Genomic DNA, 21,149 nt, shown 5'->3' on the forward strand with positions numbered 1-21,149 from the left:
TTCTGGGCAGCGGGGGGCCTGGGGCTCAGAAGGGGCCTCAGGGACCCCACTCTAAAGGCGCCCACACGTGCTCCATCTTTGGAAGCTTCCACACCTGGCTCTTACACGAACACTGCTGGGACCTGAAGGTCAGGTGGCCAGGCGCTGCCCCTCTGCCCCGGGGCCTTCTTGGGGCCACAGGGGAACCTGCCACCTGCTCCCCACCCCCGGGAAAGGACGCCACAGGGGCCCGTCACTCAGGACACAGACATGGCGGCCCTCGACACTAACTGCGCGCACAGAGATGGCTTTATTCAGTTGCCCACAGGACACCTCGCAACCCCCGGCCAGGCCCCCACCTGGCATCCCCTCCCGCCCGGCCTCCAGGAGGGGTGGGACATCTGGCCCTCAGGGGAGGGGCCTTCCTGGGGGCCCGTGGTGCCTGGCCGGTGGCCCCCGGCTGCAGAGTCTACCATTTTTGAGGATTTGTGCTTCAACTTGACGCGGGGGGCTGCGGTCAGCCGGCATCCTGGGCCACCGACGGGCAGCAACCTCCCACGCTCAGGGGGGCTCCCACCACCCCCAGACCCCGGATCAGCCAGGGCGCCCGGCCAGGTGAGGCGGCCACCGGGGCCTTCCCGCTGGTCACAGGCTGCTGGCAGGGCAGGGCCGGTGCCTCCAACTGACCCAGGGACCCTCTGGGGGCTTAAGGCCGATGCGGGCAGGGCCGGCGGGGCCCCCGAGGGTGTTCCTGGGACCGAGGTGGGGATGGTGGGCACCCCCCTCACCAAGGCACTCAGGCCGGATCCTGACACCCCTGCTCCCTGGGAAATGCTCGGCCAGAGACACGCCCGGGACAGGAAGGCAGAGCAGCCGTGGCCCCAGCCAGGTCCGGCCGGGCAGCATGAGAGCCTGCAGCCCCGAGAGCCAGGCGTCACTGTCCCTGGGAACAGGGGGAAACTGAGGCACGGAGGTTGGCCAATGCGGAGCTGTCTTGGAGCCCCGGCCTTGAAAGTCCGGCCACGCACACGCTGGCCACAAGTGTCCTCCGGTGCTGGCAGCTGAGCCCCAGGCCGGGCGGCCAACTGCGGGGAGCAAGGCTTCCAGAGGCGCGGCCTGTGCTCCCGTCTGCGCGGCCAGCGGAGGCCAGGCAGGGCCCACATCCACCGGTCTGCACCTCGGTCAGGGAAGGACACACCTGTGCCATCTGCCTTCGGCTGCGCTCCGAGCGCCCCGGCTTTGCCCAGCGGGGCAGGTGCCCAGGGAGCCATCCTGACCCCTGCCACGAGGCCTGGCCCCGCCACATCGTCCCACCTGGCGGCAGCTGTCCTGAATGAGGCGCTTGGGGTGGTGGCCACAGGGACAAGGCTGGCCGCAATGTCAGGGGCACGGCAGCCCGAGTCTGTGGAGGGGTGACCCCGAGGAGCCTCTGGCATGTCGGCTCCAGGCCCCTTAGAGAAGAGCAAACATGGGGTGCACAGGGCGAGGGGCCGTCCTCCAGCTGTGCCCCCACTGCCCTGCAGCCCGGGGAAGGGACACGCCTGGGAAGGGCAAAGAGAGGCCACCGAGCCTGGTCCCAACAGGTGAGGGTGAGTCTGCGGGCGGGGCCTCCGGGCAAAGGGGACGGGCCTGTCAGTGCCCACGGGCGTCCTGCAGGGTTCATGGGGCTCTGGCCCGGCACCACCGCCACGCGCGGCAGGTCCCAGGACCCCAGACGTCCTCCAGCCCCACAGCCACTGCGCCAGCTGGTCTGGGACCGCCTGCCAGCGGCACCTGCTCTAGACATGCTCCATCTCCTGGTCCTGGTCGGGCTCCTCCTCCTCCTCGTCCTCCTCCTCGTCGTCCTCCTCGTCGGCGCCCCCCTTGTCCAGTGGCGCCTCCCCGTCCCGGGCCAGCTCCTCCACGTGGGCCAGCATGTCGGCCATCAGCGCCTCCTCCAGCCGCTTGCGGACCTGCTGCACCAGCTCCTCCTGCTTCCTGGGGACGCAGGTCACCGCTCAGGCCACAGCCTTGTCTCCAGGGAGACCGGGCCACGAGGCCAGAGGGAGGGACACAGATGCACGCAGCCGGTCACCTTGGGGCCACTCTCAGGAGCCCGAGTGAGTGGCCCTCTGCCGCGGCCTCCGGTCTGACGTCCCTGCCAGGCCAAGACCGGGGACTCCGCATCCTGGGACACCCCACGGATCCCCTGAGCCAGCCGGCTCACCTCTGCCGCTGCCCTCTCCTGGCCAGCACCCCTAATCCCGCCCCCTGGGGGCCTAGCATCCACGCTGGGATGTCTAGCTTCACCCCCCACGTCCTGTCCCTACCACGTGCCACCTCCCCGACTCTGGAGCCCCCCTAACAACGTGGGCCTCGCGCTGGCCACTGTGGCTTCACAGCCCAGGCAGCCACGCTGGCCCCCCCCCAGGGAGAGGGCGGAGGCAGCTACCTGATGTCCTCGTCGGTCACCATGAAGGCCTTGCAGAGCGGCTGGGCTGTGTTGAGCCACACGCCGGGGTTCTTCTCCACGGCGGCCGAGAGCTGCCCCGTGATGGGCATGGTGCTGGTGTGCAGTGCACTGGCGATGGCCGAGAGCAGGGTCTCATCTGTGCAGCCGGGCCCCACGCCTGCAGGCGCAGGGGGGGGCGGTCACCCCGGGCCCCGCATCCCTCCACTGGCCTTGGTTTTCCTCCCCACCCCCGGGTGGGCATGCGGTCCCTCGAGACAGAGCAGCACAGGCTCCGTCCTCAGGGAGGGTGTGGCGCTGTCTTCACAGTGCAAAGGTACGCGGCCCACGTCTTCCCGGGACCCCACGCCCCACCCCCCACAAAACTCGCCCTGCAGGTCCACACCCACGAGGTCGTGTGCAGGCCCAGGTGCCCGGGGCTGGCAGCTGATGCCAATGGTGAGTCAGGCGGCCACCCTGCTGGTCCACAGAGGGAGCGAGGGATGGGGGGGAGGGTGGCTCGCCCACACAGACCCTGTGGCCGCCACTGGGCCGCGGTTCAGTCACTGTTGTCACTCATCCGGTGGCAGAGCCCAGCAGCCCGCACCCTCGGCCCATGGGCCCTGCTCCTGCCCCCAGGGCGCCGGTCACCTTGCAATCCCTTGGGGAGGTCCATGGTCTTCACGAGCTCCTCGGCGATGTCAAAGGCGTTGAGACCGCTCAGCTTCTTCTCCCAGAAGAGCTGCCGCCAGACACACACGTGAGGCCGACAGCCGGCCAGGCCCCCCACAACAGGCAACCTGGGCAGTCGGGCCGACGGTGGCCTCAGGGGAGCTGTGACCCCAGCCCGCCAGGCTGCTCACGAGCCCTCAGGAAACAAGGCTTTGTGGGACCAGGGCCCTCCCTCCAGGGTGGAGAAACGCCAACCCTGATTTTTGGCAGGACGAGGACCCAGGAGGCCGGCCTCACGGTCAGCACGATGGCGATGGTCCCCGAGCCCGACGCCCCTGCCACCTGTGCCCCCGGCCCCAAGGATGGACAGCCCCTCACCCTCAAGTCAGGGTGTAGGGGTGCAAGTTCCAGCCAGGGCCGAGCTTGAGGCCCACCAGGGGGCCTGGGGACACCGCCTGGGTCAAGCCCTGCCCGGGCCCGTCCAGAGGCACCGTCCTGCGCCGACAGGGACCCGGGAGCGCTGGGAGGCGCAAAGAGCTCCCGCCTCGGATCCCCGGGACTCGGGGAAAGAACCCCACGAGGCTGACGGCAAACGCAGAGCCACTCGGACACGACCTTCCGAACTGCCACTTAGTGGCAACAACCCAAACGTCACCACGGGGCTGGTGAGGGAAGGGGGTCTTGCCCTGGGGCGCCCCGTGAGTGTGTCCCCCGCCGGCCACACAGCAGCTACCCAGTGGGCATTCACGACACACGTAAGCCTCGGTTTTTGAGAAGCAAGTCGTGAAGCCGCACACGTCCACTCTTATTTCAGACAAGCCGACAGACTGGATGACCCCTCGGGGACGTGGCGGCCAGAGGGAGCCCAGGGCGCGCGCGCCGCGTCCCACCTCACCTGCCGCGGCTGCTCCACGGCCTTCTGCGGGTCGCTCTTCACCTTGTTGCTGGGGTGGTTGGTGATCTTGGTCACCGGCTGCTTGAAGATGGATGCCGTCTGCCTGACGGGGAGCGCCGTGTTCAGGTCGGGCTTGCCCTGAGGGGAGACGCACGCTGGCACGGGCCGGGTCCTCGGCTGCTTCCCAGTCAGCGGGGGAGACTTGTCCCCTTGGGCTCCAGGGAACAGACCGCATGTCCCCAGATCACCAGCCCACCTCGTGGCACCCATCTGGAGGCGACACCAAGCCCGGGCCCGGCCTACGCATTGCCCACGGGAGCCGCAGTCAGGGCTCCGGACACGCCTGCCCCATCCTGGCCTCCTGCACCTTGGGCTCTGCAGAGCACGGGCCCAGGGACAGGGTCCCCTGAACACACGCCCACCAGAGGCGGCTGGTCACAGGGTCACTGGGCGCCGTGTGCAGACTGTCAGCTGTCAGAGCCACGCCCTTCCTGGTCCCCATGCAGGGCCCTCTGTCAGGGACAGAGCAGTGGCAGCCTCTCATCTGCCCTCCGCATCCCCTCACCGAGCAGCCGCGACCTTCCCAGCAGGACGAGCACCCCCGTGGCTGCCCGGGGGCGGCGCCCACCTTGGCCTGGCTGGACGAGTCGTAGCGCACGCGCGGCCGGCTCTTGCTCAGCTTGCCCATCAGCATCTTGCCCGTGCGGAAGTCGAAGGTGCTTAGGTCCATGGAGCCGCCCAGGTAGCGCGCCAGCTGCGGCTTGCTCCGGAACTTCTTCCCGCTGGGGCTGCGGACAGAGCGGGGTCGGCGGCGGGCAGGCCGTGTGGGCCCACCCCACCCTCCGCCGAGGCGCCCTCCCGAGTGGGCCCACAGCAGACACCCATGCTGAGAGCAGGGATGAAGGCCCCAATCAGGAAGGAGGGTGGCTGACATTTCCAGAACATTCCAGAAACAGAAGGAAACCATGTTCTTGAGCAAACACCCAAGGAGACAGGTGTTTGAAGGATAACCCCTCTCGTGGTCACAGTGTCGGGGACCGGGGTGTCCTGGCAGGCTGGGCTGTGAAGCCTTGTTAAGACTTGGAGCCAAGACCCCAAACAGCTGCCCACGTGGGACCTGCCGGCAAAGTCGAAACCAGGTGTCGAAAGACATGGCTGTGGAGCTCCACGCTCCTGCTCGTCTCTAGGACATGACACCCACCCACAGGGCTGCTGTGCATCCAACGGGCTCACACGAGAGTGAGCAGCACGGGACCCAGGACACGACAGCAACAGTCAGAACGTAACCCGGGGCGGCCACTGTGCAAAGTCTGGCAGAGGTTCAAACAACGGAACAGCAGCTCCCCCCTTGGGCGTCTACCCGAGACACGGAAACACACGTCCACGCAAAAACCGACCCAAGTGTCTACAGCAACATGGCTCCTCACAGGCACAGGGGGGAAACAGCCAACTGCCCATGACGGCTGGTGCAGCCACCTGTCCAGCCACACACTGGAGCACGACGCAGCCGTGAAGAGGAGCGAGGCCCTGACACGGCTGCACGTGGACGGACCTGCACACACGACGCTCAGGAAGAGACGCAGACACAGAAGGACACACGGTGTATGATCCCAGTGACGTGAAACGTCCAGAACAGGCAGATCCACAGAGAGCGGGCTCGTGGGGGCCGGGGTTGGAGAGAGGACGCGGGGTGATGCTGATGGGCAGAGAGTCCTTCTAGGGTGGTGGAATGTTCTGGAGTTAGGGAGATGGGTACACAACCGTGAAGGTCCTGAGAAGTCGACCTGCACACTGTGGGGGCGGGACGGTGTGGTATGTGAATTACAGCTCCAGCCAGTTGTTAGAGAAAAGCCCTCGGGTGGCGCTCGATGGGCCTGGCGCCTTTCTCAGGACAACTGTGCTACAAATGCGACAGTCACCCTCAGTGACAGCACAGCCTGAGACTGGCAAGTAGCTGGATTTTGTTGCTCTCCCCTGAAAACCTCAAGGACAAGCCCCTAATCTGAGCAAGTGCACGCCTGCCTCCCCCAGCCCGGCTCCAGATGTCCCAGCACACAGCACGCGAGGGACAGGGGAGGGCAGCGTGGAACCAGAGGAAACGCACTCCTGCAATGACACATTGCCAGTGGCACTCAGCTCAAGGGTCCCCACTGGGACCTCTGACCCAGCAAGGTCATCGCAGGGACTTGCACTATCCCCCTGGGTCCAGCTGCATCCATTAGGACATGGCACCTGGCACGGAGAGCCCCTGACCAGCTTGGGTTGAGAGGCCACTGCAGACTCTTCCGAAAGATTCCTTCTCCTTTTTTTTTTTTTGGTGAGGAAGATTCACTCTGCGCTAACATCTATCACCAGCCGATCTTGCTCTTTTTTTGCTTGAAAAAGATTTGCCCTGAGCTACCATCTGTGCCAGCCCTCCTCCATCTGGTATGTGGGATGCTGCCACAGCGTGGCTGACAAGTGGTGTAGGTCTGAGCCTGGGATCTGAACTGTGAACCCCGGGCTGGCAAAGCGGAGCGTGTGGATTTAACCACTGGGCCGGCCCCCCTTTCCCCGTTACGCTGAGCCAGCTGCTGTCAACATCGGGCCACGTGCCCAGGGCAGTGCCCGACTCAGGCTTCAGATGTGACCACGAAGAGGGAAGAGGGGACCCCAGGGAAGCCTCGCCAACATTTCCGTGCCTCCAGACGCCCCCACCTGCTGCTCTTCTGCCTTTAAAAACTCGTGAAACAGGGAAGCAGACACAGACGCAGAGCAGTGCTTGCTTCAGGCTGGGGGACTGGGGACACGGGGTGGGGGGGCACTGATAGGTAAAGGGTCTGTTTCTTTGTGGGGGGATGCAAATGTTCTAGAGCTGACCGGTGACGGCTGCACGCATCTGTGAATGAGCTGAGGCTGTCCACGTGAGGTACGGGACACGAACCGTCTCCCAATCAAGCCGTTAGAAAGAGAGATGACATAACAGAGAAGGTAGATTAGTGGGTGTCAGGCTGGGGGAGGGGATGGGGTGACTGCTGATGGGCCTGGGGCTTCGATTTGGGGTGATGGAACGTTCTGGAATGAGTGGTAATGGTGACACGACATGGTGAATGGGCTAAAACTGCTGGATGGTACACTTTTAAAGGGTGAGTTGTACGGAACGTGAATTATATCTCAACTTTTACAGAAGGTTTGACAGATCTCTATTGACGCAGGAAGATGTCCTTGATACTTGACCGAATGAGAAAACACTTGGACTTAACAAAACTGCCCGTAGAGAACCCACGAGCACCGAGGGCCTTGGCCCGGCAGGGGGCCGATGGGCGGGGGGCAGGGGCCCGGGGCAGCCCCAGGCAGGATGGGCCTCGTCAGTGGTGCAGGAGCCGGCCGCCAGCCCGCCCTCCTTCTCGGCACCGGGGCTCCCTGCCTGAGGAAGGGGTGGCCGTGACCGTGGTCCCAGGTGAGGCCACACAGCAGCCACTGCCCAGGGAGAGGCCCCGCTTCTCCTAAGCACAGGTCTGCCTCTAACGAGGCCCACCCAAGTCCCCCCGCTCCCCAACGACTCAGCCCTGGTGAGGGGTAACCTGCCATCAGCCCTGTTCCCGCCTGGAGCAGGGACTCTATTTTCACAAAGGAAACCACGGCTGCCGCCTCCTGTCTCACCCTCCTCCCGGCCACACAGACCCTGTGGCCTGGGCGTGAAGCTGGGGGCCCAGGCACCAAGTTGCGGGGGTGCTCCCAGGGGATGGTTCGTGGGGTCACTCCACCTCTTCTGTCCGACAATTTTCACAGAACACATGCTCCCTGCCACTCTCTGGATGAGGCACCCGAGCTATGCGCGTCCATCCGGGCAAGCCCAGGACACAGGGCCAGCCCTGCCTGCCCTGGATGGAGAGAATCGGGAAACCTCCCATGCCTGCTCCTGCCAGCCGTCTGGGGCTCTGGCGGGTGGCGAGGGACCGACATTCCAGCAAACACCATGGGGTCCCCTATCACAGCTCCCCAGACCTCCCACCACTGGAAGGGAAGGTGGCACCCACCTCCCGGGGTCACTGGGACCAGAGACCTGGGAGTGCTGCTGGACCCCCTCCTTCTCCAGGCCAGCCCTGGCCCCCGTATCCCCTGCTCTCTCACCTCAGGCCCTCACCTCCCAGGGGAGCCGGAGGGAACCTGAAATCACATGCCCCCCAGCCCCAGCTTGGAGCTGTCCCCTGCTTTTCCCCTCCACCAGCCCCCTGCTTGGGGCAGGGAGGCAATGACCATCTTGGAGCACTCCAGCCTCCCAGGCCTCTGCACTGGCCTGGACCCACTTCCCACTGCCTGGCCTGCCCCTCCCTGTGCCACTCTCAGGGCTTGTCTGGTGTCAACTTTTCCCAGAGGCCCTCCCTGATAGCCCCAACGTCAACCAGGCACCCCATTGTCAGTCCCCACCCCTCTCAGTGTATGTAACCACTGGTAATGGGGTGACAGCTGCTGGTGTGACAGAGGACAGCCTAGGTCACACTCTTGGCTGAAGGTCCTGGACTGGGAAGTGCCGGACACCCAGCAGACGCTGCAGAGGCTGGACATGGGGACCTTCCGAAGCCCTTGGAGCCAAACAGAAAAAGCACACAAGCCTGCCTGGAGTTAACCCACGGGGCGGCTCCTGGCTGGAGCCTCCCCATCCACCCAGGAGGAGGAAACCCCAAGAATTTAGGCCTTCTAAAGCGCCAGTGAGGGAGTGACCTCAGAGAGAGGCAATGAAGGAGAATGGACACACGTGTCCCAAAGGGACACTGCTTGCAGTGTCACTTTCAATGCCAGAAGTGACAAGGTCCCAGCCAATTGCAGCACCCTCTTGGGGGCCCCCAGTCTCGCTCCCCACCGCCGCCCTGCACTTGTCGGAAAGCAGAAGCCGAGCCCGTCCTGTGGCCATGCCTTCCCTGCTTGCTTCTCCTCCCAACACAGGGCTAGCAAAGCCTCCGGGAGCCCCAGGGGCTGGCTAGGTGGGGTGGCGGGCCTGCCTCTCCTCCGCCTCACCCAGCCAGGTTCTGGGCCCACGACCGGCCGCTCAACCCCCAGCACCTGCGGGCATTCAACACGTGGCAGATGCCCCACATGCTTCCTTTTCACTACGGACCAGAAGGCGCCCCAGGGTCCCGAAGCCAAGGGGAGGGAGCTATCAAAGCTGGCTCAGAAACAAAGGAATCTTCCACCCGTCAGGAAAAAACAAAAAAAAGGAAGGGAAAAGACAAACAGCAGGTGGCCGGCCGCCTAGAGCTGGGCCGCGGACCGCCCACGCGCTCTTTGTTCCACGGAGGGGATCCCGGGCCCAGGGCAGCCCCTCCCTCCGATTCGGGGGTGTGTGGGGGGTACTCTGAAAGCCTCAGACCCCCAGTCATGTCCACGCAGAGGCCAGTGTGTGCTGGGCTCGGTGTTTCGGTCCCCGATCTCTGCGACCGCAGGAGACACACGCCCACGGAGGGCGGAGGGGCCACCCGGGAAGCCGCATCCCGAGGCGCGCCCCTCCCCGAACCCCCAGCGCCAACCTTGCTCCCCGAAACCCCAGCTCGCCCGCCACCCGCCTCGGGCCGCGTGCGACCTCGGGAGCGCCCCACGCGGAGCCGAGGGACAGCCCAGCCCCCACCCCCGCCTCCCAGCGGCGTCTGGCCCGCGCCCGGCGCCCCTCGTCCCGCCCGCAGCCCGGCCGCGGCCGCCGAACAAAGGCCGCCGCCAGCCCGGGGGCCGGCCCGAGCGCCATGTGGCCTCGCGGGGCGCGCACGCGCACTGGGCCAGGCCCCCGCCGGGCACGCACGCGCGCTGGGCCGGGGGCCCCCAGCCGCGCGGCAGCACGCACGCGCCCTGGGCCTCGCGCCGGCACGCAGGCACGCACGCACACACGCACGACGCACGCGCGGGGCCCAGGCCGCGGCCCGGGTCGGGGAGCCCAGGCCGCCGCAGAGGCCGCTGGGAGGCGCCCGTTGGGGCCCTGCCCGGCCGGCACGTTCATTCACCTATAGTAAAAGACATCCCTGTGGCCCGCCGACAGCCCCGACCTTCTGGGCACTTCTTCCCTCTCCCAGCCCTGCGGGAGCGCCGGGCACTCCCACCTCTTCCGCTCCATAGCGCCCGGCTCCTCGGCCCGCCGCCGCTGCCGCCGCCGCCGCCCGGACCCCCGCTCGCCGCCGCCGCCTCAGCTGCCGCCGCCGCCGCCGCCGCCGCCACTTGCCGCGGCTGTTCCGGCCCGCGGGCCCCCACCCTCCGCCCCCAGCCGGGCGCGCGCCGGCTTTGCCGCCCTCTCGGCCCCCTCCCCGCGCTCGCCAGCCCCCGCTCGGGGGGCCCGCTCCGCCCACCCGCCCGCGCGCGGGGCCCAGTGCTGCGCAGGCGCCGCGTAGGCCACGCCCCGCGGCCGCAGGCCACGCCCCGCGGAGGCGGCGCCAATCACCGCGCGGGCAGGGGGCGGGGCCTGCGGCGGCGCGAGGCTCGTCCGCCCCGCGCCTGCGCCCTGGGCCACGCGAGCGGTCCAAGCGGCGAGCACACTGCCTCCCTGGTCTTCGCCGCGCTGTACGACCCGGGGGGGCTCGCCCCCATCCCGTGCCCCCACTTCCTTGCCTGAATCCTGGGGTGCCCGTCAAGGCCAGTGCTCCATCCCGCCGCCCCCCTCGTCTCCCAGCGTCCAGGTTCTCCCCTGGGGTCCACTTCGGGGGGCGTTGTCGGTGACACCACCCACCCGACACCCCAAATCCCAACCAGCGTTTTCTTGACGTCTCGGGGTCCAGGAGTCTGCCCCCTTCTCCCCGAGTAGCAAACGAACTTGGCGACCACGAAGGGGCCCGTGGGTGGTCCCCACTGACACATCCCTCGGCTCGATCGGACGCTCCCGGCTCGCTCTCCGCGCCTGCCCCCATCGGGGGAGTGGAGGGTTGGAGAAAAGCTCAGGGAGGCCAGATCGCCGAGGGCCGGTGCTTGGGCGGCTGGACTCCACCCCGGGTCGAGTCCACGTCTGCTCGCCTCGACTCCGCGGGGCGCCCGGGACGGTCGGAGAGAGCGCTCCAGCCGCTGCAGAAGCCAGCTTCGCTTCGGGGACCTTCTCTCCTGGTCCTTTCCATCGGCGGCCCTTAGGACCTCCGGCTACCAGGGAAACCACCCTGGGGGGGAAGGAAAGCAGCGGGAAGAGAAGTCGCGACGCCCAGGCCAGATTGGGTAGGTCCCCGTGGTGTGCACACCGAGGTCCCTTTGTCCTTGCTCATTTGAGAAGCTCCGCGGGGGCGGTTCTTCGTGTGTCGGGCGCCGCCGAGTGTAGGACGCGGACTCAGTGGGAGTGGAAGCGCGAGTTTTGGTTTTTGGTTTCGGTTTCTTTGTTCTAGCTCCCATTCGCTGGCCGAGGGTTTTTTTTTGGGAAAGCACGCTTGTTTGGTGTTTGGATGTTGGTTGTCTGTCTCTGTGTCAAAGGTGTTAATGTGGGAGGTGCAGCGTCTATTCCACCTAAGAGCCCCCCCGGCGAAGATTTTGGCTGATCCATCGACCTTTAGCTACAAGCCAATGACTAAGAAACAAGCGGTGTTTTATTGTAACACCGCCTGGACGATGGATGTCTTGAAAACCGAGGAAAGACGGTCGTTGAGTGGAACTCTGAGTTCCTATACTGTCTTGTGCAGTTGGAGTTGTTCTCTGAGAGGTCTGGGCGATCGGATGAGATTTCCGTGTGTGCAGGCTTTTATGCATTTGCACAAATCGGGATTGGAACCGGCCAGGAACCAAGCTGATGTTCCAAAGGAAAGTTAAGCCTCCGGTAGAAGATGCTCAGACACCAGAAGAGAAACTTGCTGAGGACTAGGCGGCCCTAAGTGTGCTGAATCCTTTTCAGGCTGATTTCAGTGTGGCACAAATGCCCCCGAAGACCCCACAGCAATCTCAAACAATGGCAAGTGGGAGGGAGCCCCTGCGGCAACCGCCCCCTTTGTATCTGCCCTTAGTGTATGAGGGGGCGGTAGGGGAAGCTGGACCCCCAGCGGATCCCCCTGGGTAGGAGTCAGGAGCAGGAATGGTCTCCCCATCGAGAACGGGCCGGGGTCCGCCTTTTGGCCAGGGGTCTTCTGGGCCGGAGGCAGGGCAGTTTCCTCTGCACCAGTTGCCTGGGGCAACCGGTTACTTATTATTGAATTTATACCCATTTTTCAACTTCTGATTTGCTAAATTGGAGAAGCCAAAAGCCGCCCTACCGGGAAGATCCACGAACGAGGACAGATTTGTTTGCAACTATTTTTTCTACCCACCGCCCTACTTGGGCGGACGTTCAGTCTTTGTTAAGGATAATGCTCGCGGGCGCAGAGTGGCTCCTCGTGTTAAAAATCAAGGAAGAGGCTGAGCGTTTACACGGTGAGGATCCCCATCAGCCTCCCGCTCCTTATGTGGCCGTGCCCCAGGTACAGCCCGCTGGGGACCCAAGCACAGATGACGGGGAATGCGTTATTGAGCCGTTACTGGAGGGGCATCTTGGCTGGATTTTCAGAGTCCCCAGACAAAGGAGCTTAAACAAAATTCAGGAGCTCCAGCAAGAACCGGGAGAAAATCCTGTGGCGTGATTAGAACGCACGTATCAGGCATATAGAAAAGAATACTGACCCAGACCCGGGAGCCCCCCGGGCAGTCAACATGACCTTTATTGAACAGAGCCCCCCGGACAGTAGGAGGCAGCTCAGGCTGGTGGAAGTGGCCGTAGCTGGGAGTGCTGGTCAGTTGGTGGAAATCGCTTTCAAAGTCTCTAATGCTCGAGAGGAGCATAGAGCAAGGGTGGTCAAGGTGTTTGACACAGCCCGCCCCACCCCCCCCCCGAGATGGGAGGGACAGAAAAGGGGGCCCCAGGCCGAGGAAGAAGGGACGCCAAAAATTGGAGGAAAAGCAGGTGTGCCTGCTGCAAAGAAGAGGGGCGCTGGAGAAACCAGTGCCCTAAGTTAGAGAAAGGCACCAGGGGCGGGGGGGAAGGCGGAGCCCCCGGAGCAGCTCAGGACAAGTCTGAGACTCAGAGGACGAGGTCAATGGTTGACGGGGCCCTGGTTCCTTGCTGTGCTGGCAGCTCCCGTTTCAACAGTCCCCCGTGAGCCCCGGGTACGCGTGAGCCCCGGTACAAGCCAATCGGTTGGCTTTCTGGTGGACACTGGTGCCACTTTTCAGTGTTAAACTTGCAGTTGACGTCCTGGAGTGACATTGTTGGAATCCCGGGTGACTCTCCACTGAGGCCCGTGCTGCAGCTGCTGGGGTGCGTCTTGGGAGAACAAAAGCTGAAACGTGGCTTTTTATGTGTCCCAGATGGTCCCGTCCCCCTCGTTGGACGGGATTTGCTTTGTAAGCTGAATGCTCAGATAACTCTCATCCGGGAAGAAACAGGTCTGCCTGCAGGTGCCACCGGAAAATGTGCGCAGACCGTGGCGGCGCCCCCCCCCCCAGACACCCCCCCAGCCCCACCCAGGCCTGCGAGCGAGTGAGTACAGCCGGCTGGGCTGCTGGGGTGCCCGGACAGCCTCGGTCTGCCACCCCAGTAAGAACGGAACTTGAGGAAGGAGCCCCTTGTCCGAGAAAGCGACAGTGTCCCCTGAAGAAAGAGGCCTGGGGAGGCGTCCAACGGTTCAGCAGGTTCTTGCTGCCTCGGCTGATGAGGCCCCGCCGCCACCATGCAACACGACGGCCCTCTCACCAGGCGGAAGCCACGCTCAGATGAGGACCGGTTTGTGCAGGATTTGACAGCCATTAAGGACTTGGTGTGGGACATATGGCCAACAGCGGCAAAGCCCGTACGCTGGTCACTGCGCTGCCGGAGAGCGCGGCTGGTCCTCGGTGCTGGACCTGAAGGATGCTGGCCTTGGCATTCCGTTGGAAAGAAGGTCTCAACTGTTGTTTGCCTTCCAGGGGCAAGACCCGGATACATGGGTCACAGAACAACATCGTTGGACCGTGTTGCCTCGGGGTTAATAACGCCCCTTCCATGTTTAGCGACACCCTGTTTAGAAAGACTTGAGGGGACTCCAGCTCACTCAGGGGACGTTACTACAACATGCTGATGATTTCCTGATGGCAAGTCCCGGTTGCCGGCAGCGGCTGGATGACGCCATCGTAGCGCTAAGCCATATCTTGCTTGGCATGGCTGCAAGGTGTCCCCCAGGAAGGCCCAGATCTGTAAACCACAAAGGGTCTAGCTGGGTTTCCAGAAAAGCCAGGGCGCCTGCAACTTGACGTCTGACCCACGACAGGCAATTTCACGGGTGAGACGCCCTCGGAACCGAAGACAGTTATGAGGGTTTTTAGGCGAGACAGAGTTCTGTCAGATCTGGATTCCCGATTTCGGACTAATAGCCAAGCCCTTGTGTGATGCCTTAAAGGGAAGGGAAACAGACCCCCTCGTGTGGTCAGGAGGATGCCAAAGGGCATTCGGGACGTTGAAGCAGGAGTTATTGGCTGCACCGGCCTTGGGCCTCCCAGATTGATTGATCGATTGACTTTGTAAGATTGGCCCTGAGCTCACATCTGCTGCCAATCTTCTTCCTTTTTTTTTTCCTTCTTCTCCCCAAAGCCCCCCAGTATGTAGTTGTGTATTCTAGCTGAAGGTCTCTCTGGTTGTGGCATGTGAGACACTGCCTCAGCATGGCCTGATGAGAGGTGCCATGTTCGCACCCGGGATCCGAACCGGTGAAACCCTGGGCTGCCAAAGTGGAGCGCGTGAACCCAACCACTCGGCCCCAGGCCCCCCAGATTTAAAGAAAGAATTTAAACTATGTATGCGAGAGGCAGGGGACAGCTCTGGGAGTATTGGTGCAACTTCTGGGGGAGGTCCCCAGACCACTAGCCAACTTATCCAGACAATTGGGCCACACCGCCCAAGGATGGCCCCCGTGCCTGCGGGCTGTAGTGGCCGCCTGTGACCTGCCGCAGGAAGCAGAATGGTTTACCCTGGGACAGCCCACGGTGGTCTTTGTGCCCCGTCCAGTGCTTGTCCTCCTTGAACAAAAAGAGGGATATCGGCAAACCGCCGGGGGAATGGGCAGATACCAGGCTATTTGCCAGCCGACCCTAATGTCACCTGAAAGACCAAGACAGCCTTGACTTCTGACACGTCGCTTCCGACCTCAGAATGACGTCAGCCCTCACAGGTGCCCAGGAGTCCAAGAACCTGTGTGTTCAAGCTGCTTAGACTTGTCGGCTCAGCCCCCGACACGTCCCGATCGGGACCGGTTCATGGATGGCAGCGGCTCTGGGGGCGACGGGCAGAGACGAGCCAGCTGTTCTGTGGGGGCTGAGGATAGGGTCATCGAGGCACAGCCCTCTCCTCTGGGGACATCAGCCCCAAAAGCAGAATGGATTGCCCTCATGAGGGCCTGGCAACTGTCGAAAGGGAGAAAAGGGGGATGTGTACCCCATTTCGAAGTATGCGTTCGTGGTGGCCCATGCTCACGGGGCCATGCGGAAGGACGGGGGGGCTGCTGATGGCGGAAATAAAGGGAAGACATGCTCCAGAAATCTCAGCTCGGGTCCAAGTGGTGACGGACCCGATTATGCGCTGCTCAGGCCGTCCAAGGACTGGCTCGTGTGTGGCTCCTGGAAATTGGATGGCGGACAAGGCTGCTAAGGGATGTGAATTCTTCGGGGCCCTCATCCCACGATTAGATGTGAGTCCGTGTGACCCCTCTCTTACGGAGAGGACCTAAAAGGGCACAGGAATGGGGTTTCGATGACGGGGCCCTTCCCGTAAATGCAAGATAAACCCTCCTGGGCTCGTTCTCCTCCTTGAGGCCCTGGGGTGGCCCTTGATCGGGTCCCTGCACGAGTGCACCCATTGCGGGAGAGGTGCCTTCGTGACCTGTCACGGCCTCGCCTTACAGGGCCCACGCGGCGCCAGCTGGCTCGGAAGGCCCCCCCGCTCCTGCCCGATCTGGGCTGGGAACAACCCAAAGATGGAAGGACCGCCCCCACCGGAGGGGCTCAGTACCCCGGGAACGACCTTGTGAGGACGGGCAAGTGGACTTTACAGAAGTGCCTGAGAGAACGGGGAGCATGAACGCTCAGTGGCGTTTGTAGACACCTTTTCAGCGTGGATAGAGGCGTCGCCCACCCAAACTGAGAAAGCCGCCGAGGTGGCCAAGTGCTTGCCGAGAGAAATTGTCCTGGGTTCGGACTGCCACCTAGCGTCCAGAGCGATAATGGACCCGCCTTTGTGGCTGAAGCTACACAACCGTAAGTAAGGTTCAAACGGAAGCCGAGTGCCTCTCGGAGACCCCAGTGCCCGGGAAAAACGGAAAAGATGAGTCACACCGAGAAGAGGACAGTGGCCAGACGTGGCCAAGAGACCCATGTGAACCGGGACAGACCACGCCCAGTTGCCCTCCTCTGTGGCAGGGTGACCCCTGGAAGTGGGCTTGCATTAAGCCCTTACGAAATGTATGGGAGACCCTTCCTAGCTCCACGGGGACGGGGGGGACCCCACGCAATCACGGAAATTAAATTGAAACCGAGCACAGCACCTAGGGCAGATATTAACTACTGTGCGTGAGTTTGTCTCCTCCAGGTCGCCACCCGGACGTGAGACTTCGCTGCATCCGTTCCAGCCGGAGGACAAGGTGCTTCTGACGGCGTGGCAGGAACCGGGGCCGGAACAGCAACTTGCAGGAAAGTGGAAGGGGCCCTGTGACGTGTTGTTCACCAGCCGTCCATCCCTTTAGTTGGCGGGTGTGAGACCGCGTGAGGAGACCAGCCGCCAGTGGGGAAAGCAGACCGCCGGAGGGAGGGTCTTAAGTTGCTCTTCCGAAAACAGTCATGAGGTTCGTCGCATTGCTGATTTCTTTCTGTTCCCTGTATTTCCCAGTTGCCGCCTGGCTGGACAACTCTCTGGTGCGCATCGCACAAACCATCGCCAACTCGACGCAGGCCGTGGACTGCTGGATTTGCCTTCCGCGAGCTCAGTCCACTGCGGATCACGGGGACCCCCTGGTGCATCCCGTCTCGGACTTCACCCAAGTCCCCGACGGAGACTGGGTCCCCACGAGAGACCTCCGGGCTCGCACCCTTATGTACCGGGTGCGCATCAGTCACTTCCCCCACGAGAACCCCGCCAACATCGCCTGTCTGACGCTTCCTCTCTCCTCCAGTCCCGCCTTGTACTGGACCCAGGGCCCCCAGCAGATCCCCGAGTACTTTGAGATGGCGCCGCCTCCGCCCTCGGGGCAGCTCCCCATGTGCGCCCAGCGGTCCGCCAGGTACCCAGCGGAGGACATCAAGTCGGTGGTCGACTATTCGTTTCTGGAGCGGCCGTGGATGGAACGAACCGGATTCAAAGTGGGTTACTATTTCTACACTAACAGCTCCGTGGGCTACTACACTCACATCGAAGGGGAAAGTAAGGTCTTCTGTGCCCCTCCCGGCCACGTTTTCGTTTGCAAGATTAATAATTACCCCTGGGCCACAGAATGCCTCCACAATTTCACTGTTTCCACTCAGTGTCTCCTCGGAAACCTGGTCACCCCTTTCTCGCTCCACAGTCTGAACGAATCGAAACACTGGGCAAGCTCCTTAAAATTATACACCCGGGTCGCCCGGGACTTGCCGGGCAATGTTCCTGCCGGGGACGAGTATTTCTTCGGGTCCACGCTGCTGCCCTGGCGGGGCGGCGCGGGCCACCCGCACGTCCTCCGCAGCCTGTCTCGCACGCTGACCGTCATCGCGAACGAAACGGCCAAGTCCCTCATTAACGCGCACGCCTCCCTCGACTCGCTGGCCAAGGTCGTCTTGGATAATCGGATGGCCTTGGACTACATGCTTGCCGAACGCGGTGGGGTTTGCGCTGTAGCCAACGCCTCCTGTTGCACGTATATCAACACCTCGTCACAAGTAGAAACCAGCGTCGAAAAGATCAGGCGCCAGGCTACCTGGCTGCAACAGCCCTTGGGTCCTGGCGCCTCCTCGGAGCTGGAGGGTGTGGACGCGGGCGTCGGCGGCTGGTTTTCGGGTTTATCCTCCCGGGTCCCGGCAGGGATCCGGTCCACATTGTCCAGCGTTCTACCTCTCGGTTTCTCTCTGCTCCTCTTGGTGGCTGGCGTGTACCTTACGTTTAAACTCGTTCTCTGGTGCGTTCCTGGTATTTGCAGAATTTCGACTGAGACCCCAACCGCCCGCAAAGAAAACTGGCAGAAGCACCTTGGAGCTTTCCGCCTCGAAAACCCACCGGCGTCGCCCCGGTTCAGCAGGAAGCAGCCAGACGACCGCGACGCCCCTTTCCCGTAGAAACGAAAGCAAAGTCGACAGCGGGGCCTGCGTTACGGGCTGTTTCTGTCTCAAATTAGGAATTTACAGGTTCGATAACAGCCTGGCTGGCAGTGTCTTCCTCGTCTGAAGCGACACTTTCCCAGCCGCTGAGGTTGGCCGTTCCAAGTGTGTGTAGGTTTTCCTTTCTCTGGTTTCTCTGCCTTTGCTCCCTGCCCCCCCCTTCCTTAGGACTTAAGAATCACCCTGGTTCCGGGGAGTCCGGATGACATGGAGCAGTGAAGGGGCCTGGTTCTTGTGTCCTGCATCTCGCCGGCCAAAAAGAAGGAAAACATCAGGGTCAGCGGACAAGGTCTGGCGCCCGCCCGGCCATCTTGAGACCACCAGCAGGAAAGAGAAGTGCCTTCTGGCAGGTAGCCCCCAGCTGGACCCTGGGACCTCCCCTCTAACCCCCCGCCCACTTCTTGACGAGCAGCGAGCAGTTCCTAAGGTGCTGGCCGGCCGCTGTGCCCTTGGCCTTGCAGAGAGAATAAAGCTGTCTTTCCTTTTCACCCCAGACTCTGATCTCGTTACTTGGATTGGCGCCCAGGTCAGAGACCGAACTTCCCGTGACACCACCTTAGGCCGGTCCCCGTCTGTGGCCTGGGAGTCCAGGACCTTCCTATGGAGTCTCCCGCCCCCACGTTTGTCCCCCTCCCCCATGACTCCTTCCCCTGCCCAGCCGGAGGGTCCAGGTGGTCTCCCTGCTCAGTCCCTCCCCAGGGCAGAGCCCAGCCCGCCCAGGGCAGCTGTTTAAGAAAAGATCCTGGGGCCGGCCGGGTGGCGCAGCAGTTAAAGTGTGCACGTTCCACTTTGGTGGCCCTGGGTTCGCCGGTTCAGATCCTGGGTGTGGACATGGCACCGCTTGGCAAGCCATGCTGTGGTAGGCGTCCCACATAGAAAGTAGAGGAAGATGGGCACGGATGTTAGCTCAGGGCCAGTCTTCTTCAGCAAAAAGAGGAGGATTGGCAGCAGTTAGCTCAGGGCTAATCTTCCTCAAAAAAGAAAAAAAGAAAAGATCCTGAGTGAGTGGCCAGGGCTGTGGCCAGTGACAACAGGCGGCTGGCCCCCCACAACCGGCCTGTCCTAGCATCTGCTCCGGGGGTGGTCTGCACACCTGGCTCATCCCCGCAGGTGTCTTCCCGGCCCTGTGGCCCCGGGATCCATGCTCAGGTTGGAGGCACATCCTGGGCCAGAAACCGAAGTCCCGGGCAGGCAAGTGTCACTGGTTTATTTTAAAGCCTTCAGGTTAGTGACTTCTCAGTTCCTTGTGTCCCCCTCCCTCCTGGGTTCCCCAGGGGGCTGGCTGTGTAGACAGCAGCAGCCTCGGGTGACAAGGCTGCTCTGTCACGGTAAGCGGCCAGATGGGCACCCAGAACGGGCGTCCCTACATCACAAAGCTGGTCGTTCACGCCCGAACCCAGGACCTCGGCCTCCCGTGGTGGGCAACACTCTCACCCGCTGGGCCTGTCATCTTCCAGCATCTACAATCTTCCGTCTTAGTTTAACAATTAGAGTTACAAAGATAAATGCATTCGTCATAATCAGTGAGACCACGTGAATACGTGGAAAGGAAAAAGTATTAACCTGCTTGTGTTGGGGGTCCTGGGGACCCCCTCAGGTCCTGCTTTCATTTCTGAGTTTGTTTTTTTTTTTTTGGTGAGGAAGATTATCCTTAAGATAACATCCATTGCCAATCTCCCTTTTTGCTGAGGAAGACTGGCCCTGAGCTAACATCTGTGCCCATCTTCCTCTATTTTGTATATGGGACACTGCCACAGCATGGCTTGATGAGTCGTGTGTACGTCCGTGCCGGGGATCCGAACCTGTGAACCCCGGGCCACCAAAGCTGAGTGTACGAACTTAACTACTGTGCCACCAGGCCGGCTCCCTTCTGTGCGTATATGCAGAAGTGGGATTGCTTGCTCACGAGGTGATCCTGCCCCTGATCTTTTGAGGAGCCGCCATCCTGTTTCCCGTGGCGCCCGCCCCCGTCCAGTCCCCCCAGCAGTGCACAAGGGCTGCAGCTTCTCCACATCCTCACCAGCACCGCCGGTTTCCACGGTGACCATCCTGATAGGCGTGTGGCGTTGGGTCGCAGGATTTTGACCTCCAGGACCGCCCTCCAAGACAAGCTGCAGGTGCCCGACCTCAGGAATCCAGCCCCGCCGGCCCTCACTCGCTTCTCTGGTAACCTGACCCCCTTGGGCCAAGGCTGACCCGAGCGTGGACAGTGGACCCGTGGGGGTCACACGGCCCAAACCAGGCCCCTGGGATTGTCCCCCGAGGGGCTGGTCCAGAGGCCCTCTGAGCTGGCCTGGGGCCTGACAGGGAGGAAGGACATGACCCCAAGGTGCCAGCGGGCAGGGAGACCCCAGGATGGAAGGACGGACCCCAAGGTGCCAGCGGGCAGGGAGACCCCAGGATGGAAGGACGGGCAGCCCGGTTCCTGTCTCATTCAGCTGGGCCTTCCTTGCTCTTTGCTCCTTTGAAATAAACTTCCTTTTCCCGGGCCGGCTGGCTCCGTCCCCAAGCAGACACCCGCTCCTGCCCATGTCCCCAAGGGAAGAAAACAAAATAAATGACCAGATGTCAAGTGAGGAGTCTTTAAAAGATTTTTGATGGCAGGGTCTGTCTTCCCCCTGTACACTGTGGACATCAGGGCCGGGTCACTATCTGGGGGTCTGTCCTGGGCACTGTGAGGAGTTGAGCAGCATCCCTGGCCCCACCCGCTCGATGCCAGGAGCTCCCCCAGTGTGACACCCACAGATGTCCCCAGATACTGCCAAGGGTCCCTGCAAACTAATAAGGAGGCAAGCCAGTCACTCTCCTGTGCCCAAGATTTAGGGGGTGCCCAAAACGCCAGTCATCAAAGTGAATGGTGTCAGTGCGACATTTTAACAATTCAAAACGAGTGCAAAAAGTCTATGA

General features: G+C 62.6%; 2 protein-coding genes across 8 annotated transcripts; one reads left to right on the plus strand and one right to left on the minus strand.

Annotated features, from left to right (window-relative positions):
• Positions 1-270: 270 nt before the first annotated feature.
• On the minus strand, positions 271-10,274 carry MBD3 (methyl-CpG binding domain protein 3). Of its 3 annotated transcripts, none has more exons than XM_023646346.2 (6): positions 10,043-10,274; positions 4,603-4,762; positions 3,975-4,112; positions 3,059-3,149; positions 2,411-2,588; positions 271-1,956 (listed from the first exon to the last, which is right to left on the minus strand). In XM_023646346.2, exons 1-6 carry the CDS (start codon positions 10,054-10,056, stop codon positions 1,758-1,760), a joined length of 780 nt encoding a protein of 259 aa, XP_023502114.1. In that variant the 5' UTR covers positions 10,057-10,274; the 3' UTR covers positions 271-1,757. The 3 variants fall into 3 exon arrangements, with proteins under 3 accessions (XP_023502114.1, XP_023502113.1, XP_070128496.1); XM_023646345.2 differs by having other exon boundaries at positions 9,947-10,105; XM_070272395.1 differs by lacking the exon at positions 10,043-10,274 and adding an exon at positions 5,527-6,255.
• An 88-nt stretch (positions 10,275-10,362) lies between these two features.
• LOC102150154 (uncharacterized) lies at positions 10,363-18,730 on the plus strand. Of its 5 annotated transcripts, none has more exons than XM_070272394.1 (3): positions 10,440-11,135; positions 15,806-16,157; positions 16,489-18,730. In XM_070272394.1, exon 3 carries the CDS (start codon positions 16,737-16,739, stop codon positions 18,198-18,200), a length of 1,464 nt encoding a protein of 487 aa, XP_070128495.1. In that variant the 5' UTR covers positions 10,440-11,135; positions 15,806-16,157; positions 16,489-16,736; the 3' UTR covers positions 18,201-18,730. The 5 variants fall into 5 exon arrangements, with proteins under 5 accessions (XP_005611496.2, XP_014596781.2, XP_070128495.1 ...); XM_070272393.1 differs by having other exon boundaries at positions 10,848-15,592; XM_005611439.4 differs by lacking the exon at positions 15,806-16,157 and having other exon boundaries at positions 10,363-11,135.
• The last annotated feature ends 2,419 nt before the right edge of the window (positions 18,731-21,149 follow it).

This window comes from Equus caballus, chromosome 7, assembly GCF_041296265.1.
Source record: "Equus caballus isolate H_3958 breed thoroughbred chromosome 7, TB-T2T, whole genome shotgun sequence".
Classification (NCBI taxonomy): Eukaryota; Metazoa; Chordata; class Mammalia; order Perissodactyla; family Equidae; genus Equus; species Equus caballus.

Bases quoted from the DNA above. Each gene is read 5' to 3' on its own strand.
- LOC102150154 (XM_005611439.4), top strand. From the start codon at position 16,737: ATGAGGTTCGTCGCATTGCTGATTTCTTTCTGTTCCCTGTATTTCCCA.
- MBD3 (XM_023646345.2), bottom strand. From the start codon at position 10,056: ATGGAGCGGAAGAGGTGGGAGTGCCCGGCGCTCCCGCAGGGCTGGGAG. The intron at 4,763-9,946 runs GTGAATGAACGT...CTCTGTCCGCAG, and splicing joins AGGGATGTCTTTTACTATAG to CCCCAGCGGGAAGAAGTTCC. The intron at 1,957-2,410 runs GTAGCTGCCTCC...CTGCGTCCCCAG, and splicing joins GTGACCGACGAGGACATCAG to GAAGCAGGAGGAGCTGGTGC.